Source organism: Mustelus asterias, chromosome 11, assembly GCF_964213995.1.
Source record: "Mustelus asterias chromosome 11, sMusAst1.hap1.1, whole genome shotgun sequence".
NCBI classification, from domain to species: Eukaryota; Metazoa; Chordata; class Chondrichthyes; order Carcharhiniformes; family Triakidae; genus Mustelus; species Mustelus asterias.
The window spans coordinates 29,820,688-29,837,282 of NC_135811.1; the positions used below are offsets into that span (position 1 = coordinate 29,820,688).

At 42.1% G+C, this 16,595-nt stretch overlaps 1 protein-coding gene and 1 pseudogene across 2 annotated transcripts in view; one reads left to right on the forward strand and one right to left on the reverse strand.

Annotated features, from left to right (window-relative positions):
- htra1b (HtrA serine peptidase 1b) overlaps positions 1–13,385 on the forward strand; it is a 69,533-nt gene extending 56,148 nt beyond the window's left edge. Inside the window, exons 9-10 of one of the 2 annotated variants that reach the window (XM_078223352.1) lie at positions 3,015–3,185; positions 13,060–13,385. In XM_078223352.1, the coding sequence (XP_078079478.1) occupies positions 3,015–3,183 (169 nt within the window). In that variant the 3' untranslated portion in view covers positions 3,184–3,185; positions 13,060–13,385. Of the gene's footprint in view, positions 1–3,014; positions 4,735–13,059 lie in introns of those variants that run through there. The other variant, XM_078223351.1, reaches the window with a different exon arrangement.
- Positions 5,414–6,482, reverse strand: LOC144500860 (protein CDV3 homolog; annotated as a pseudogene).
- Positions 13,386–16,595: the final 3,210 nt, after the last annotated feature.

Below are 16,595 nucleotides of genomic sequence, written 5' to 3' on the forward strand. Positions count from 1 at the left end.
TTCTGGCATTATTTGAGAAATGGAAAAGGGAATAATTGTTCTGAGCACTGTATGGAAGGACAATGCAAAGACAGGATGACTAGATTCAAGTGTTTGTATGAAGTAGTGAGGAAATTTATTCTTCCCTCATTGCTGCAGCTTTTTAAATAACTGAGCTTCTGAATGTTTGCTAGCTCTTGCCAAAGAGTATATGTGACTAACATGATGATGGATGGATTCCATCATCTCTATTCAACATCCTGGAAAATATCTCAGTGTTATAGACCAAGTTACATTAAAATAAAACAGATGGTGCTGATTTATGTGAAGCCATTTAATACAGGACAAATGCTGAACATAAATTTCAGTGCTCAAATATCAGCAAATTATCTTAGTGTCTTTTTCAAACTATTGAAAATTAAACTTGTACTGAAAAGAAATCTCATTTATATATCAGGGATTGTGTATGAGTTTGGAATGGCATGATAGTTACTCTGAGTACTCAAAAGTAATTTGTCATCAGAAAAGTATTGAAATATTAAAAGTTAATTGTGTAGGCACAAACTTAGTATAAATTGCCAGATGTTTCTTGGACGTAGCATAAATCTTTTTTTGTTCTTGTGTAGTCTCAATTTTGCACAGTGGGGGTTAATTTGCCTGTTTGGGAATAACGCATGGTACCTATTACACAGCAATTCCTTGTCCTAATCCTATTTCTAATCCTATACAAAATGTTCTTTTTGCATTTCTAAGTGTACAAATACTTAAGTCAGTTCCAAATACCAGTATGATTTAAAAGGGAATGCTACTCTATTCATTGATAAAGGGAAGTAGCAACTACCTGTTGTGTTGTGAGCATATCCCTCACTCCATTCCTTTTTGTAGAAACATTGAAAATAGGGGCAAGAGTGTCCCATTTAGCCCTTTGAACCTGCTCTACCATTCGGTATGATCATGGCTGATCCTCTATCTCAACACCATACTCCAGCAGTCTCCCCATATCCCCTGACACACTTAAGAGTCCAGAAATCTATCCATTTCCTTCTTAAATATATTCAGTGAATTGGCCTCCACAGCCTTCTGTGGTAAAGAATTCCACAGGTTCACCATCTTCTGAGTGATGGAGGTTCTCCTCATCTCAGTCCTAAATGGCCTACCCCGTACACTGAGACTGTGACCACTTGCTCTGGACTCCACCCCCTCCCCCCCCACCCCAGCCAGAGCTAACAACATTCGTGTAATCCAGTCTGTCCAGCCCTATCAGAATTTTATTTCAATTAGATCCCCTCTCATTCTTCTAAATTCCAGTGAATACAGGCCCAGTCGACCTAATTTCTCCCCATGTGACAATCCAACCATCCCAGGAATCAGTCTGGTGAACCTTCACTGCACTCCCTCCATGGCAAGTCTATCCTTTTGTAGATAACAACGAAAAACTGTACACAATATTCCAGGTATGGTCTCCCCAAGGCCCTGTACAGCTGCAGTAAAATATCCTTGTTCCTGTACTCAAATTTTCTTGCAATGAAGGCTAACAGACCATTTGCCGTCCTAACTACTTGCCGTACCTGCATATTTGCTTTCAGTGACTGAGGTACAAGGATACCCAGGCCCCTTTGTACGTCTGTCAGCTGATTACATTAATAAATGTGCCTCCTCTCGCCCTGCACAGTAACTGCCCACCATCCATAGATTTCCTATTCACCTCCTTCACCTGCATCTCCACAGCTGCATCTGAAAGCCTGTGGACTTTGTTGGAAGTCATGTTACCCACGGACATCTTCCTGCAGCTTAAAGGTGTTGGCTCTTCCATTTGCCGACTAAAATTATTATTTGTAAATTTGCCTTCAACTTCCCGATTCTAGTCATTAATTTAAGTTGGGTACAGGTTCAAACTAGGCAAAGAAGCAAAATCTTTTTCAATGCTACCAACGTGGAACTGATGCCAGAAAGTTCTCACTAGTGCAATGGGTAATCAATATTAAAATGAATTTCCCAGTAGAGGGGTGAAGTTTAAAACAGAACTTCAAAGAAAAAAGAACAGTACAGCACAGGGACAGGCCCTTTGGCTCACCAAACCTGTGCTGACACGTGTCTTTCTAAACTAAAGACCTTTTGATTCCACGCAGTCTGTATCCATAAGACCATAAGACATTGGAACAGAATTAGGCCACTTGGCCCATCGAGTCTGTTCCGCCATTTAATCATGGCTGATATTTTCTCATCCCCATTCTCCTGCTATTTCACCATAACCCCTGATTCCCTTATTAATCAAGAACCTATCTATCTCTGTCTTAAAGACACTCAATGACCTGGCCTCGACAACCTTCTGCAGCAAAGAGTTCCACTTGTTACCTCTATTGTCTCAATTACCTGCCTATTCATGTATCTGTCAAGATGCCTCTTGTATCTTCTTCTACCACCTCCTCTGGCAGCACATTCCAGGCATTTAACCACCCTTTATGTAAAAAAAAACTTGCCTCTCACATCTCCTTTAAACTTTCCCCCTTTATCTTAAACCTATGCCCCCTAGTAACTGACATTTCTACCCTGGAAAAAAGACTATGACAACCTATTCTATCCACGCCTCTCATAATTTTGTAAACTTCTATCAAGCCGCCCCTCAGCCTCCAACGTTCAAGTGAAAACAAACCAAGTTTGTCTGATCTCTCCTCATGGCCAATACCCTCCAAACCAGGCAACATCCTGGTAAACCTTTTTTGTACCCTCTCTAAAGCCTCCAAATCCTTTTGGTGGTGTGGTGACCAGAACTGTACGCAATGTACCCCGCTAAGAATTTAAGAAACAGTTGGAAGCCATGATGGGGGGAGCTGTAGAGACCCTTGGGATGGGCCGAATAGCCTTCCGCATCTGTATTTGTCTTATCCAACTTCTCCTTCTACTTGCTGCAGAAACATTATGTGGTTAAGCAGATATAAAAACATGTGTAGATGACAGTAAAATCTCACTGAGGCAGTATGTATGCAAAATACATCCAGAATAATGAACCACTCTCTGCTTTTGTTTCTTTGCAGTGGGGGCCTGAAGGACCATGATGTGATTATTAGTATTAATAATCAGTTGGTAACCTCATCCAGTGACGTCAGCGATGCCATTAAAAAGGATCCAAGCCTGACCATAGTGGTCCGTCGAAGCAATGAAGATGTGATAATAAATGTTGTGACTGAAGAAATTGAACCTTAAAAGTGAGCTGGGTCTCCTTGCCTTTGTGAATAAAAAAAACAAAGAAACTGATGCTTCCTGGATGAACGCAGTCCCTAGGTAATGGCTGGAATTCTCCGACCTCGCCCATGGCTGGGATTCTCCAGTCCCGCTGAAAGTGAATGGAGTTTTGGCTGAATGCCAAATTTTCCGTTCTCGCTGGCAGCAGGGTGAACAAGATCGGAGAATTCCAGCCGGTAGCTTAGAAACCTGTTGATATTTCTATTGGACAACACCATCAGGAGATATCTGCAGCTTGGATACATTTCTGTGTAGAATTACAAGCTGAGATGATCTTTGATCTATTGTAAATTAAAGTCTGTTTCCTCCATGCATTTTCTTAATTCGTCTTTTTTCAACTTAATCTTGTTGTAATCTATTTTCCTTAAACTATCAGTGTGAGCAATTCACTCAGAATTTCCACAGCATAAGATTGGAGGGTTATCATTATTGATATTGGAACCAAATCCCTTAAAATACAGTTAATTAGCATTCACTATGTGAGAGCAAATAAAATCTATGACGTTGCTGGCATGGGCCTGGCAGGTTTCAAACGTTGGCACAACTTTTTTTTACCTCAAGTTATCAGAGTGCTCAGGCCAGGCTGTCCACCAGGTGGGTAAGTGGACCGTGAAGTAATTGTGGAAATTTTCTTGATCTCCCCCTTCCCCAACCCTCAGCCCATGTTTTATCCAGACCAGACATTTCACAAGGCTGAGATATTAAGGAGCCAAGTTACTCCAGGTCTTCTTCAAAGCCAGTTTTCACATTTTTCAGGATAGGGACTTGAGGATGAACTTCCCTCTGATATTCTCTCCCATTTTAAATGAGCACTTTTCCTATAGTTATTGTTCTGCAGCGGTTATGTGGAGAAAATGGGAGACAGGGAGATTGTCTATCCAATGGGCCTGATTTAGTGACTAACTGATTTCCATGTCCCACTTCCTATTCTGCTGGGAGATCCCCTGCACCAAGAGGGTGTGTGTTTACATTGGTAACTCCTAGTTAAATAACATTTTAGATGAAGCTTGATGCACAGGTTAGGAGAAAGTCCCATGCCAAGACTAAACCCAGGAATAACTGGGAATAATTAGCTGAAGCTGGGCTTTATCTGGCCAACGGTTAAATCCATTAAATATTCTAAAGGAAAACATTTTTTGACCAGGGTATGGCTCCCAAGTAGCATCTCAAAAATGCATGCTCCACAGGAACAATAGATACTAATCCTTTCCCACGTTTTGTCCCGAACCGTGCTGAAACTGAACATCCTTGCTGGTGGCTGAACATGGCTCTATCTGAATATTCAGAAATGTGAATTGCTTATAAGTGAATTTCAGCAAGTTCAACTCCGAACCTTTTCTCTCCATTTGTACTGGGAGCAGATCATGGGACTACTTTCCCATTTAAAAACTGGTGCTACTGCCTCCTGATCTGCTGTTTCCACAATGTCTGGTTAAAGGGTCAAACTTGTATTGCCAAGAAAGATCTTTATTGTTGATTCTTTTAATAAATCTTTTTTCTGCTTTCGTGCTTATTGCAGACTGCTGTTTGTCATTACACTTGGTGCTGAAGTGTTTGGTATTCTGCCATAAAATAAGCTCCACATTCAATCAAACAGCGTCTGGAGTGACATGTAGGCCAGACCGGGTCAGGACAGCAGATTTCCTTCCCTAAAGGACATCAGCAATTAGCATAATGCCAAGCCATAGGTGCAGGAACAAGCAAGACAAATGTGAGCACAATGAACGATGGAGCACAGGAATGGGAAGAAGTTGTTTGATTGCCCCTGCCCTCTCTGACTGGGATCCTGCTCACCCCTTCCTTCATCAACCAATGTTGGTTGATAGAAGCAGTAAAGGCTGGTCCAGGATCTAGTCACCTTTGAGAGGCTCAACATTTAAATAGGAAGCGGGACTATAAACAAATGGACAACTTAATGGCTGCATTTTTAATCTTTATCCAAAAACATCTCTCCAAGAGTGACTGACATTTCATTCAAACCCTTTTTCAGTTCCAGTCCAGAGTAGATGACAGCAGTTCAAGCTTAAAATTCCCATGATGTCTTGCAGATGCCTCATTTGCCCACGGAAGTCTGTACCAGATCAGTTAAAAAATCTTTCTTACATTGTGGGGTGAAGACAGATGAGTTTCATGTAGATTAGTTACCTGTGGTGGAATACAGAGCACCAGTCTGTAAAATAGGCACCGACATTTACTGCTCTCCAAGAGCAAACTGGTTGCCAAGTTCTAGCTGAACGGACTGACTTTTAGGACCATCCTCTCTGGCTCTGTTTTTGTATTTCACCATCTCTTCTCCATTTCTTTATCCTTTCTGGGTTCTACATGCTTTGCAGAAGTTTTTAGGGATGGAAACTTTGCATCATCGTAAATCTTTGGTGGTCCGTGTGATTGTGATCTTCTCACATTACCCCGTCTGTCTGCAGGAGGTCGATAAACACAGGATTGCTTTGATTCCAGGGTTTTCTGCAACCACAGTGACAAGTGCTGGTGCTGGAGTTATCTTGTTTCAGGACTTGACTGCCTTGTCTCCTTCTCCATACGCAATATTCTCCACCAACTTCACCCTGATCTTTAATTCTTCTCACCATCTTCTTCCTCTCTTTCATCTCTGATGTGTAAGGCATAGATTCTCAAGCCACTGAGATCACCTTCTGGGTGGCTCTGGCCGGTCCCGGTCCCTCCTGCTCCACCCTGTCCCCCTGAGTCACCGAGTCGAGATGGCTGTAAGTGGTTCAGCTTCGGCCCTGTTCGATGAGCTACTCCGGGTCAACTTACTTTTGCTCAAGTCAAACTCCAACCATTCCTCATCCTCCCTGACCCACTGCCATTGGGGATTCTGGCACTCACTTTCCACCACCTGCTTTTTCTCCTCCTCCACTTCTTTGGCCACTCCGGGGACCTTTGACAGGAGCCACCGCTACTGGTGTGAGGGAGACAGCAGCAGCAGTGGCGTGGGCAGGGGTGGGTCCAAAGCCAAGGTGAGGGCTGGGCAGATGCCTCAGTCAACACCGCAGCTTTGGCCAGCCCGGGGGAGGTGCCGCCTTAGCCACTTTGTTTTTGTCTTTCTTCTTCTTGTCTCTTTTGGTGAAGGATTTGTCGAGGCTCTTGTCATCCCACTCGGCGATGCTGAGCTGGGAGTCGGGGCTGGGCTGAAGCCGGACACTCTCAGCTATCCCAGCTTGGTGAATCAGGGAGACAGGATAGCACAGGAGGGACTGGGAGCCGGCCAGATCCACCTGGAGTGGGCTGGACAGGGGCATGGAAACCAGGGACAGAATTGGCAATGGATAGTCTGCACCTTTTTACCACCTGGGTTGCTGGAATTGCCCCTCTGAAACCCCGCTGGCTGGCTGCAATATCCACACCATTCCACCTGTTTTAACGGGAATTGAGTAAAATGTGACTCTAATTGAATCCCACGCTCTAAGGGGACTTGACCAATCAGAGTCCGATGAGTGCAAGAAATATAAAGAGTCTATCAGCGAATGCAGAGCTAATAGGCTCTGATTGGTGCCCTCACAGACACTGGCCAGCACCCCGCCCCCACCATTGATGGATCCTGTGCCCGGGCACGGTGTGTTTCATTGTAAGTGTGTCTCTGAGTGGAGGATCCAGTTCCACGCCCCCATTCTAAGTATGTCAGCACAAGGCGTCCCAGCCAAGTTTGTGTCCACTCTTGCCTACAATCTTTCATCTTTAGGCTTTGGCATGATGTTCCTTCTGCTTGCATTCAAAGTCAACTTAGGGAATAATCTTCACACCTCCAAAGCTGTGTAGGTTAGGTGGATCGGCCATGCTAAATTGCCCCTTATTGTCAGGGGGTTAGTAGGGTGAATAAGTAGGGTTATAGGGATAGGGCCTGGGTGGGATTGTGGTCGGTGCAGACTCGATGGGCCGAATGGCCTCCTGCACTGTAGTGATTCTATGAAATGTTCAATGCTTTGTGCAGTTATATTGTGCTTCTTTACATTAACCAACTAAACTAACTCAACAAACTGTGTGATAAATTAAAAATGAAGATCCTTAAAGGGAAACTGCATCAAGGTAAACAGCAAGCCACAAATATCGTGTTTGAGCTGAATTTTGTTTAAATTGACATAGATTAATAAAGGGTGCAAATTTCAAAGAACGCTGGTTCTCACTAGGCTACATAAACATTATACAGATACACTCAGCCCAAAGAGTTTCAACCTGCATAGTTAAAATTGCTGCATTGAAGCTTACCACTTATCTTTCCAACTCAAATCCTGCCTGCCAACATCTTAACCGTTCTTATTCTCCGCAGTTAAAGCATATGTCTGACTCAAGGAGAGATCTCTCTTTTTTTATTCTTTCACAGAATGTGAGCATTGCTGGCAAGGTCAGCATTTATTGACCATTCCTAAATGCCCTTAAGAAGCTGATAGTGAACGGCTTTTTTGAACCACTGCAGTCAATATGGCGTAGGTCCACTCACAGTGCTGTTAGGGAGCGAGTTCCAGATTTTGTCCCAGAGGTGATGAAGGAGTAATGATATATTTCTGAGTCATAAATTGGAGGGGATTTTGCTGCTGGAGATGTTCCCATGCATCTGCTCCATGCTATTTGGGCTCCTATGATATCCATTGTCCCCTGATGACATTTCAGTGAGCTAATATGGAAATGTATTGATCGGCAGGAAGAATAAAAATGCAGGGTGCTATTTAAATGGTAGAGAAGTTGTAAAACAAAGGTACAGAGGGATCTGGCTGTCCTCATCACAAGACGTTAGTATGCAGGTACAGCAAGCAATAAGGAAGGCCAATGGAATGTTGGCGTTTATTGTGAGGGGAACAGATGGTAAAAGTAGGGATGTTTTACTGCAGCTGCACATGGGCCAGCTGAGACCACATCTGGAGTACTGTGTACGATTTTGGTCTCCTTATTTGAAATAATTATATTATAAGCAGTTCAGAGAAGGTTCACTCCACTCATTCCTGGGTGAAAGACTTATCTTATGAAGAAAGGTTGAACAGGTTGGGCTTTTATTAACTGAACTTTAGAAGAATGAGACATTGAAACATAAAAGATCCCAAGGGGACTTGACAAGGTGGACGTGAAGAAGACGTTTCCTCTTGTGGGGGAGACTAAAACTAGGGACACAACTTAAAATAAAAAGCCTCCCTTTTAAGACAGAGATGAGGACATTTTTTTTTTCTCAGAGGGTCATTAGTCTGTGGAATTATCTTCCTGAGAAAACAGTGGAGATTGGGTCATTGAATTTATTCAAGGCTGAGTTAGATAGAGTTTTAGACAAGAGAGTCAAGAGTTATGGCGGCCAGAGGAGAAAGTGGAGTTGAGACCACGATCAGAACAACCATGATCTGATTGTATGGTGGAGCAGACTCAAAAGACCAAATTACCTCCTCCTGCTCCCATGTTCCTAATGAACAGGCCGTGTTGGCAGCACGGTGGCGCAGTGATTAGCACTGCTCCCTCACAGAGCTAGGGACCTGGGTTCCATTCCCGGTTTGGGTGACTGTCTGTGTGGAGTTTGCACATTCTCCCCATGTCTGCGTGGGTTTCCTTCAGGTGCTCTGGTTTCCTCCCACACTCCAAAGATGTGTGTGTTAGGTTGATTGGCCATACTAAATTAAGTGTCAGGGGGATTAGCAGGATAAATGTGTGGGGTTACAGGAATAGGGCCTGGGTGGGATTGTGGTCAGTACAGATGCGATGGGCTGAATGGCCTCCTTCTGTACTGTAGGGATTCTATGGATTCTATGAAACTATCTACAGTGGTAAAATGTGGTGGGGAGCAAGTGGAGACTCTCTGAGATAATAGTTAACTCTAATTTCCTGTCTGTTTCTCATAACCCTTGACTTGTTGCTCAAAAACCTGTCAAATTCAGCCTTGAATATATCCAATGCCTAGCCTCCCCTGGAAACAGAGGGGAGCCGTAAAGTGGTCATTTTCTGGTTGGCAGGATATAACGAATGGTGTCCCACAGGGATTGCTGCTGGGGCATTAACTTCCAACAATTTATATAAATGACATGGTTGAAGGGACAGAAGGTATGGTTGCTAAATTTATTGATCACACAAAGATAGATGGAAAAGTAAGTTGTGAATAGGATGTAAGGAGGCTACAAAGTGACATAAATAGGTTAAGTTTGTGGGGAAAGGTCTGACAAATGGAATATAATGTGGGAAAACATGAAATTGTTCATTTGGCAGGAAGAATAAAAAGGAAACATTATCTAAATGGTGAGAGATTGCAGAGCTCTGCGATTCAGAGGGATCTGGGTGTCCTAGTGCATGAATCAGGAAAAGCTCGTATGCAGGGTCAACAAGTAATTAGGAAAGCTAATAGAACGTTGCCATTTATTGTGAAGGGAATTGACTTCAAAATTAGGGAAATTATGCTTCATTTGTACAGGGCACTGTTGAGATCACATCTGGAGTACTGTATACAGTATTGGTCTCCTTATTTAAGAAAATATATAAATATGTAAACAGTTCAGAGAAGGTTATTCGACTTATACCAGGAACAGACAGGTTGTCTTATAAAGGCAGGTTAAACATTCATCCACTAGAGTTTAGAAGAGAAAGAGGTGATTTGATTGAAATCTTTAAGATCCTGGGGAGTATTGGCAGAGGGGATGTGGAGAGGATGTTTCCTCTTGTGGGAGAATCTAGAACTGGGTCACTGTTTAAAAATACAGGGTCACTCATTTAAGACCGAGGTAAGGAGAATGTTTTCTCTCTGAGCGATGTGAATCTCTGGACTTTTCTTTCTCAAAAGGCACTGGAAGCAGAGTCTTTGAATATGTTTAAGGCAGATCTGGATAGATTCTTGATAAACAAGGAGGTGAAAGGGTAGGAATATGGAATGAAGGTTAAAGTAAGGTCAGCCATAATTTTATTGAATGGCAGAGCAAGCTTGAGGGGCCGAGTGGTCTACTCCTCATCCTAATTCATATGTTTGTATGTACTGCGCTCTGTGGAAGAGAATTCCAAAGACTAAGAACCTACTGAGAGAAAAAATATGTTCCCTCATCCCACTCTTAAATGGGTGACCATTATTTTTAAACTGTGCCCCTGGTTTTGATTTCCCCACATGAGGGAACATTCTCAGTTATTACCTTGTCAAGCTCCCTCAGAATCTTTTATATTTTAATTAGGTCACCTCTTGTTCTTCTCAATTCCAATGAGTATATACCCAACCAGCTCAACTATTCCTCATTCCTTCATCCCAGAAATCAGCCTAGTAAACCTCTTTTGACCACTTCCAATGTAATATATGGCTCCTTACATAAGGAGACTAAACCTGTACACCATACTCTACGTTTGGTCTCATTATGCCCAGTACAGTTGTAGCAAGACTTTCCTACTTTTATACTCCATTTTCTTTGCAATAAGGGCCAACATTTCATTTTGCCTTCCTAATTACTTGTTGTAACCGCATGCTAACGTTTTGTGATTCATGTGCGAGGACATCTGGATTGTTCTGTACTGCAATATTCTGCAGTCTCTCTCCATTTAAGTAACACTCTGCTTTTCTATTCTTCCTGCCAACGTACACAACCTCTCACATTTTCCCACATTATATTTCAATTTTTGCCCACTCAAATTATCTACATAATTTTGCAAGTTCTTTGTATCCTCATGACAACTTACTTCCCTACCTATCTTGTATCATCAACACGTTTGGCTAAGATACAGTAGATCCCTTCATCCAAGGCATTAGTATAAGTTGTATATAGATGCGGCTCCAGCACTCATCCCTTTGATGCTCCACCAGTTGCAATTCGCCAGGTTGTAAATAACCCATTTATCCTGACCCTGTTTCCTGTTTGCTAACCAATCCTCTATCCAGGCTAATATATCACCTCCAACACCATGTGCACTTAAGTTGTGTAGTGACCTTTTATGTGGGCACTTTATCAAATGCCTTTTGTAAATTCAAATACATTACATCGACTGGTTCCCCTTTATCGACACTGCTTGGCCAAAGAATTTGATTAAATTTGTCAAACATGATTTCTTTTCCCATAACCATGTGGACTCTGCCTGATTATATTATGATTTTTGAAATGTCCAGCTATTACTTCCTTAATAATCGATTCCAGCAATGACAGATGTTAGGCTAACTGGCCTGTAGTTTCTTGCTTTTTGTTTCACTTGTGGTTTTTCAATACACTGGGACTTTTCCAAAATCTAGGGAATTTTGGAAGATTATAACCAATGCATCCACTATCACTGCCACCACTTTTTTAAGATCCTAGGATGCAGGCCATTAGGTCCAGGGGACTTGAGCCTCTAGTCCCATTGTTTTCCTATTAGTTTTTCTCTAGTGATTGTCATTGGTCAAAGCTCCCCCTACCTATTGCCTCTTAATGGTCTACTATTCTTAGGGTACTTAGGTGGGGCAGCACGGTGGCACAGTGATTAGCACTGCTGCCTCACAGTGCCAGGGACCCGGGTTCGATTCCCGGCTCCATCTGTCTGTGTGGAGTTTGCATGTTCTCCCTGTGTCTGCGTGGGTTTCCTCCGGTGCTCCGGTTTCCTCCCACATTCTGAAAGACATGCTGGTTAGGTGCATTGACCCGAACAGGCGCTGGACTGTGGCGATTAGGGGAATTTCACAGTAACTTCATTGCAGTGAAGTAATGTAAGCCTTACTTGTGACTAATAAATAAACTTTACTGTCTTTGTCTTCTACTGTGAAGACAGATATAAAATACTTGCTCAAAGCCTCTGCCGCTTCCTTGTTTCCCATTATTAATTCCCCAGTCTCACCCACTTATTGATCAATGTTTACTTCAGCAACTATTTTTCCTTTTATATATTTGTAGAGACTTTTACTGTCTATTCTTATGTTTCTTGCTAGTTTTCTGTCATACTCTAATTTTTCCCTCTTTATTATGTTCTTCGTCATCCTTTGCCAGTTCCCAATCTTCTAGCCTAACATTAATCTTCACAGCATTGTAGACCTTTTCTCTCATATGGTACCACCCTTAACTTCCTTAGTTGGCCACGTTGAAAGAGTTAACTAAAATGGGTCAATGACCTTTTTTTTACCTCTAACCTATATGGTGGGATTTTACAGCCTTACTCGTCCTGAAATCGTAAACTCGCGTTGCAGGTCAACGGACCTTTCCATGGTCTGCCCCTCGCCTGCTCTGATTCTCGTGGCGGGCGAGGTGGTAAAATTCCAGCCAGTGTCTAAATCTTGATGGAGGGGAAGGGATCAATTCTTACTTTCAGTAAAAAGCATACAGAGTTATAGCTTCTTTTCATTTGACACCATGAGACCTGTGTACAATCAGCACCCTTTCCTTTCCTTCTCTCCTATGTGCTCTATGAATGGTATGATTTGTCTGTATAGCGCGCAAGAAACAATACTTCCTAAAAGATAAAAAAAAAGAAACAATACTTTTCACTGTATCCCAATACACGCGCCAATAATAAATCAAATCAAAAACGATTTTCTATAGATTGTGACAGTTAAGCTAATAATTAGATATCTCTCCCTTCATATGGCGAATGAGATTAAACTATATGAACGTTTTCCAAACATATTTTAAAAAAGATATGGTTTTATCTTAAATAAAAAGCATTAACTGTAATGCTGGAAGAGAGCTGGTCACTCAGTATAAATGGGGAGGACAGATAGATTAATGCTTTGGGCCTTTGGAATCCTGTTCTTTACCTATATGCTAACTAACTTGCTGTGTGCGACCAAAAATTTCTGTTTTTATTTTGTTCCTATTAACGCGGTGATACATTTCAATGTGCTGAATATAATCGTGCCATGCCTCTATTAACAAAGGAAGAAAGTTTAATAGTTTCATAAATGATGTAATTTTTTTACAGGAAAGCGGTAAGAAAATGTCAGATGTTTCCTCGATGACAGCAGAGATGGGAAAATGGAAAACAAATCAAGCAAAGCTACTCTCACACACTTTCAGAAATCTGCCCCCTTGGGTAGGAAATGAAAAACAGAAGAGAGAAAATAATTTGCCGCTTTGGAAAAGAAACGGTTGCTTTTTCTAAGTGTTTTCCAATGTTGTAATTCTCAATTCTGTGATGAGTGACACAAAATAACATGTGGACATTACATTGGCCATTGCAGCTGAATAAACATTCCCTGATGAATTTGGAAGTAGATTTGTTAATACACTTGCCTTACATTTTGAATGAAAAAGTTTATCCAGTTCAGTGCATTACTTCTTTGTGTCCATATCTCAACATTGTGATGAGTTCACGGGATTCAATCTGGCTTGATCTTTCATGATCAAGCTGTCTCTCACACTCAATATTATTTTTAAAGTCAGGATTTTTAGTTTCGCCGTCAGCCTTGGCTGAATGATAGCATTCTTGATGATGAGTCAGGAGGTTGTGGGTTCAAGTCCCATCCCACAGACTTGAATGCATATTCTAGGTTTGGCACTGAGGTCAAATACTAAAGGAGTGTTGCAATATCAGAAGTTTCATCTTTTGGTTAAGCTAAAGTTCCATCTGCCCTGTCAAGCATGATATGGTTCAGGAGCAGTGAAGTTTCCCTCAGTGCCCTGGCAATTGTTAACCCTGAACCAAAACCTAAGACAGATTATCAGGGCATGTCCTTATTGCTGTTTGTGGGGTCTTGCTGGGCAATATTTGGCTGCCTTATATTGAAACAGTAACATTTATTAAATACTTCATTGTGTTAGGGTATGAGTTCGGAAACACCAAGGCATATTGTGAAGTTAGACTAGACCCCAACTATTTGTTCATTTGGCATTAAGGTGAGGATGAGGTTTGACTCCAGGTATGATTCTACCGACACACTAGGAAACTTTTATCAAATCAAACGTTATTTAACAATACAGTTTAGCTATAACAAATTAATCATATTAACATTTAACATTTGAACATTACTTAAACATAAGATACAGTTCTTAACAGCTAACTTATCTTTGTTAGTTCCAATTGAAGCAATATTCCTCTTACAAACTTAAAGCCCCTTTTCAAAATCAGTTAGCAAAAAACTCAGGCTTATGTGCTTGTAATTCTTAACAGACCTAGAGCTTTCTGAACACCACTGGAGAGAGAGAGAGCCACCGCTTTTAAACAGCTCAGGTCAGCAACGGCTTTTGATTTAAAGCTAAGCTCCTCCCATTAATCACATAACTGTCAATCAACCTAATCAAAACCCTACTCTGAAACCCCAAGGAAGATCTAAATAAGTGCAAATGCATTAACTCTGTTTAGACAAACAGACCATTAGCGTACAGTCATTATCTTGCATTCTAAACTGCCTGTTTTCCAAGACAAATTGGCACCGTGTAAAACAGAGCTGCATTTTAAACATACCCCTTAAAAGAAACATGATAAAAATACATTTCATAAAGGCACCGTATTATCACAATTGGATACAAAATGCTTCAGGACACCATGAGATTGTAAAAAGCATAACATGCATTTTATCCTTTTCCCATATTCTCCTCAAAAGCTAGTTGTCTAGATGTGTAGATGCTGGTGGCCCTCTCATACCTCACCTGACAGTTCTTCCTGTGTGACCCCATATATTTACCCTGCTAGTCCCCCTGTCACTAATGGACAATTTATTGTGGCCAATCCACCTAACCTGCACATCTTTGGACTGTGGGAGTAAACCGGAGCACCCGGAGGAAACCCATGCAGACACGGGGAGAATGTTCAAACTCCACACAAACAGTGGCCCAAGCTGTGAATTGTACCTGGGTTCCTGTCGCTGTGGGGCAGCAGTGCTAACCACTGTGCCATTGTGCCTTCTTCAGGGGTGCTGAATTCAACTAATAATTCATTACAAACCTGGGACTGAGTCTGCAAACTCGTGGATCCCACAGATTAATATGACATCACCAACTACTGAATCTCAGAAAATCTCCAGTCAGCAAGATGCACATCACAGTCGATTTTAACCTTTCACTGGCTAACGGTGGAGTACCCCTCCCAGGGGAAAATAGATGGAAGCCATTTTGTGGTCTGTGCCTTATTTAGTTTAAATAGCAGTGGGAACCAAGTAGGGCTCCCAACATCATTGACTGCTGGGAGGGCACCTGGCCAATAGAGAAGTGGGTTGGTTGGGGGTATGAAGGGGTATGAGCTGGTCATGGTGATGGAGGGAGAATGCTAGTTGCTGTGATGGCCCAGATTGTTTACATTTGCTCTTCTTGACTTCTGAGAAATACTTTGAGACAGTTTTCTTTCACAGTGGATAAATGCACAGACATACTGTGCAGTCTGTAACGCAATGATTAATATCTTGGTGCATTTTTTTTATAACCTTTATGTCAAAACGTTTCCCACACACTAAATTACATTTTCAAGTGCAGGATATACTTGGCGGCCTGTGTCTAGTTTTGGAACCTAAGACACAAGCTTTGGAGATTCTTCTGAAAAAATCACGAGATTGATCTCAAATGTTGGAGGACTGGGTTCAAAGAAAAGATTGGCAAAGCTTGGGTTTTTTTAGGCTTGAAAATAGGTCACTGATAGCAGAGAGTCAGAGGACATTTTAAAAAACATTTCAAAGTAAATCGTGGCATCAGAACAAGAAGACATAGGAAAAACATTGAAGTAGGCTTGTTTTTAGGCACAGGGGTCCTGACCCCAATAACCCCTGGCCTGCTCTTGCTGAGGTATGCAGTGTGTGCAAACTTCATGCTGTCTCCTCATTTCAAGGATTTCGACATGCGATTCGGTAAAAAGGCTATGTTGATTGGCTGCACAACCAAAGGGGTTCCAGAAGGATGTGTGACTAATGCATTTTTTGGCTCACTTGTATGTCTTAAAGGCAACCTGCTCCTCTTGAAGGGGAGCTTCACTCATTATACAGAAAATGCTGCTAATGGTGCTTTCTTTCATTCTTTCACAGGATGGGCCACCATTTGTTGAGAAGGTGATGAGCGCCATTTTGAATCACTAAAGTCCACGTGGCATAGGCAAACCCACAGTGCTGTTAGGGAGGGAGTTCCAGGATTTTGACCCAGCGATAGTGAAGGAACGGCACTATATTTCCAAGTCAGGATGATATGTGACTTGGAGGGGAACCTGCAGGTGATGTTTTCCCATTCATCTGTTGTCCTCCAAGGTGATAAAGATTGCATGATTGGAAGGTGCTGTTGAGGGCGTTTTAGTGAGTTGCTGCAGTGCACCTTATACAGGGTACACACTGCTGCTGCTGTGTATCGGTCATGGAGAGAGTGAATGTTGAGGATGGTGGATGGGATGCCAATCAAGTGGGCTGTTTTATCCTGGATGGTGTTGAGCTTCCTGAGTGTCGTTGGAGCTGCACTCATCCAGGCAAGTACAGAGTATTCCATCACACTTCTGACATGTGCTTTGGTAGATGGTGGGCAGCCTTTGGGAAGTAAGGAGTTGAA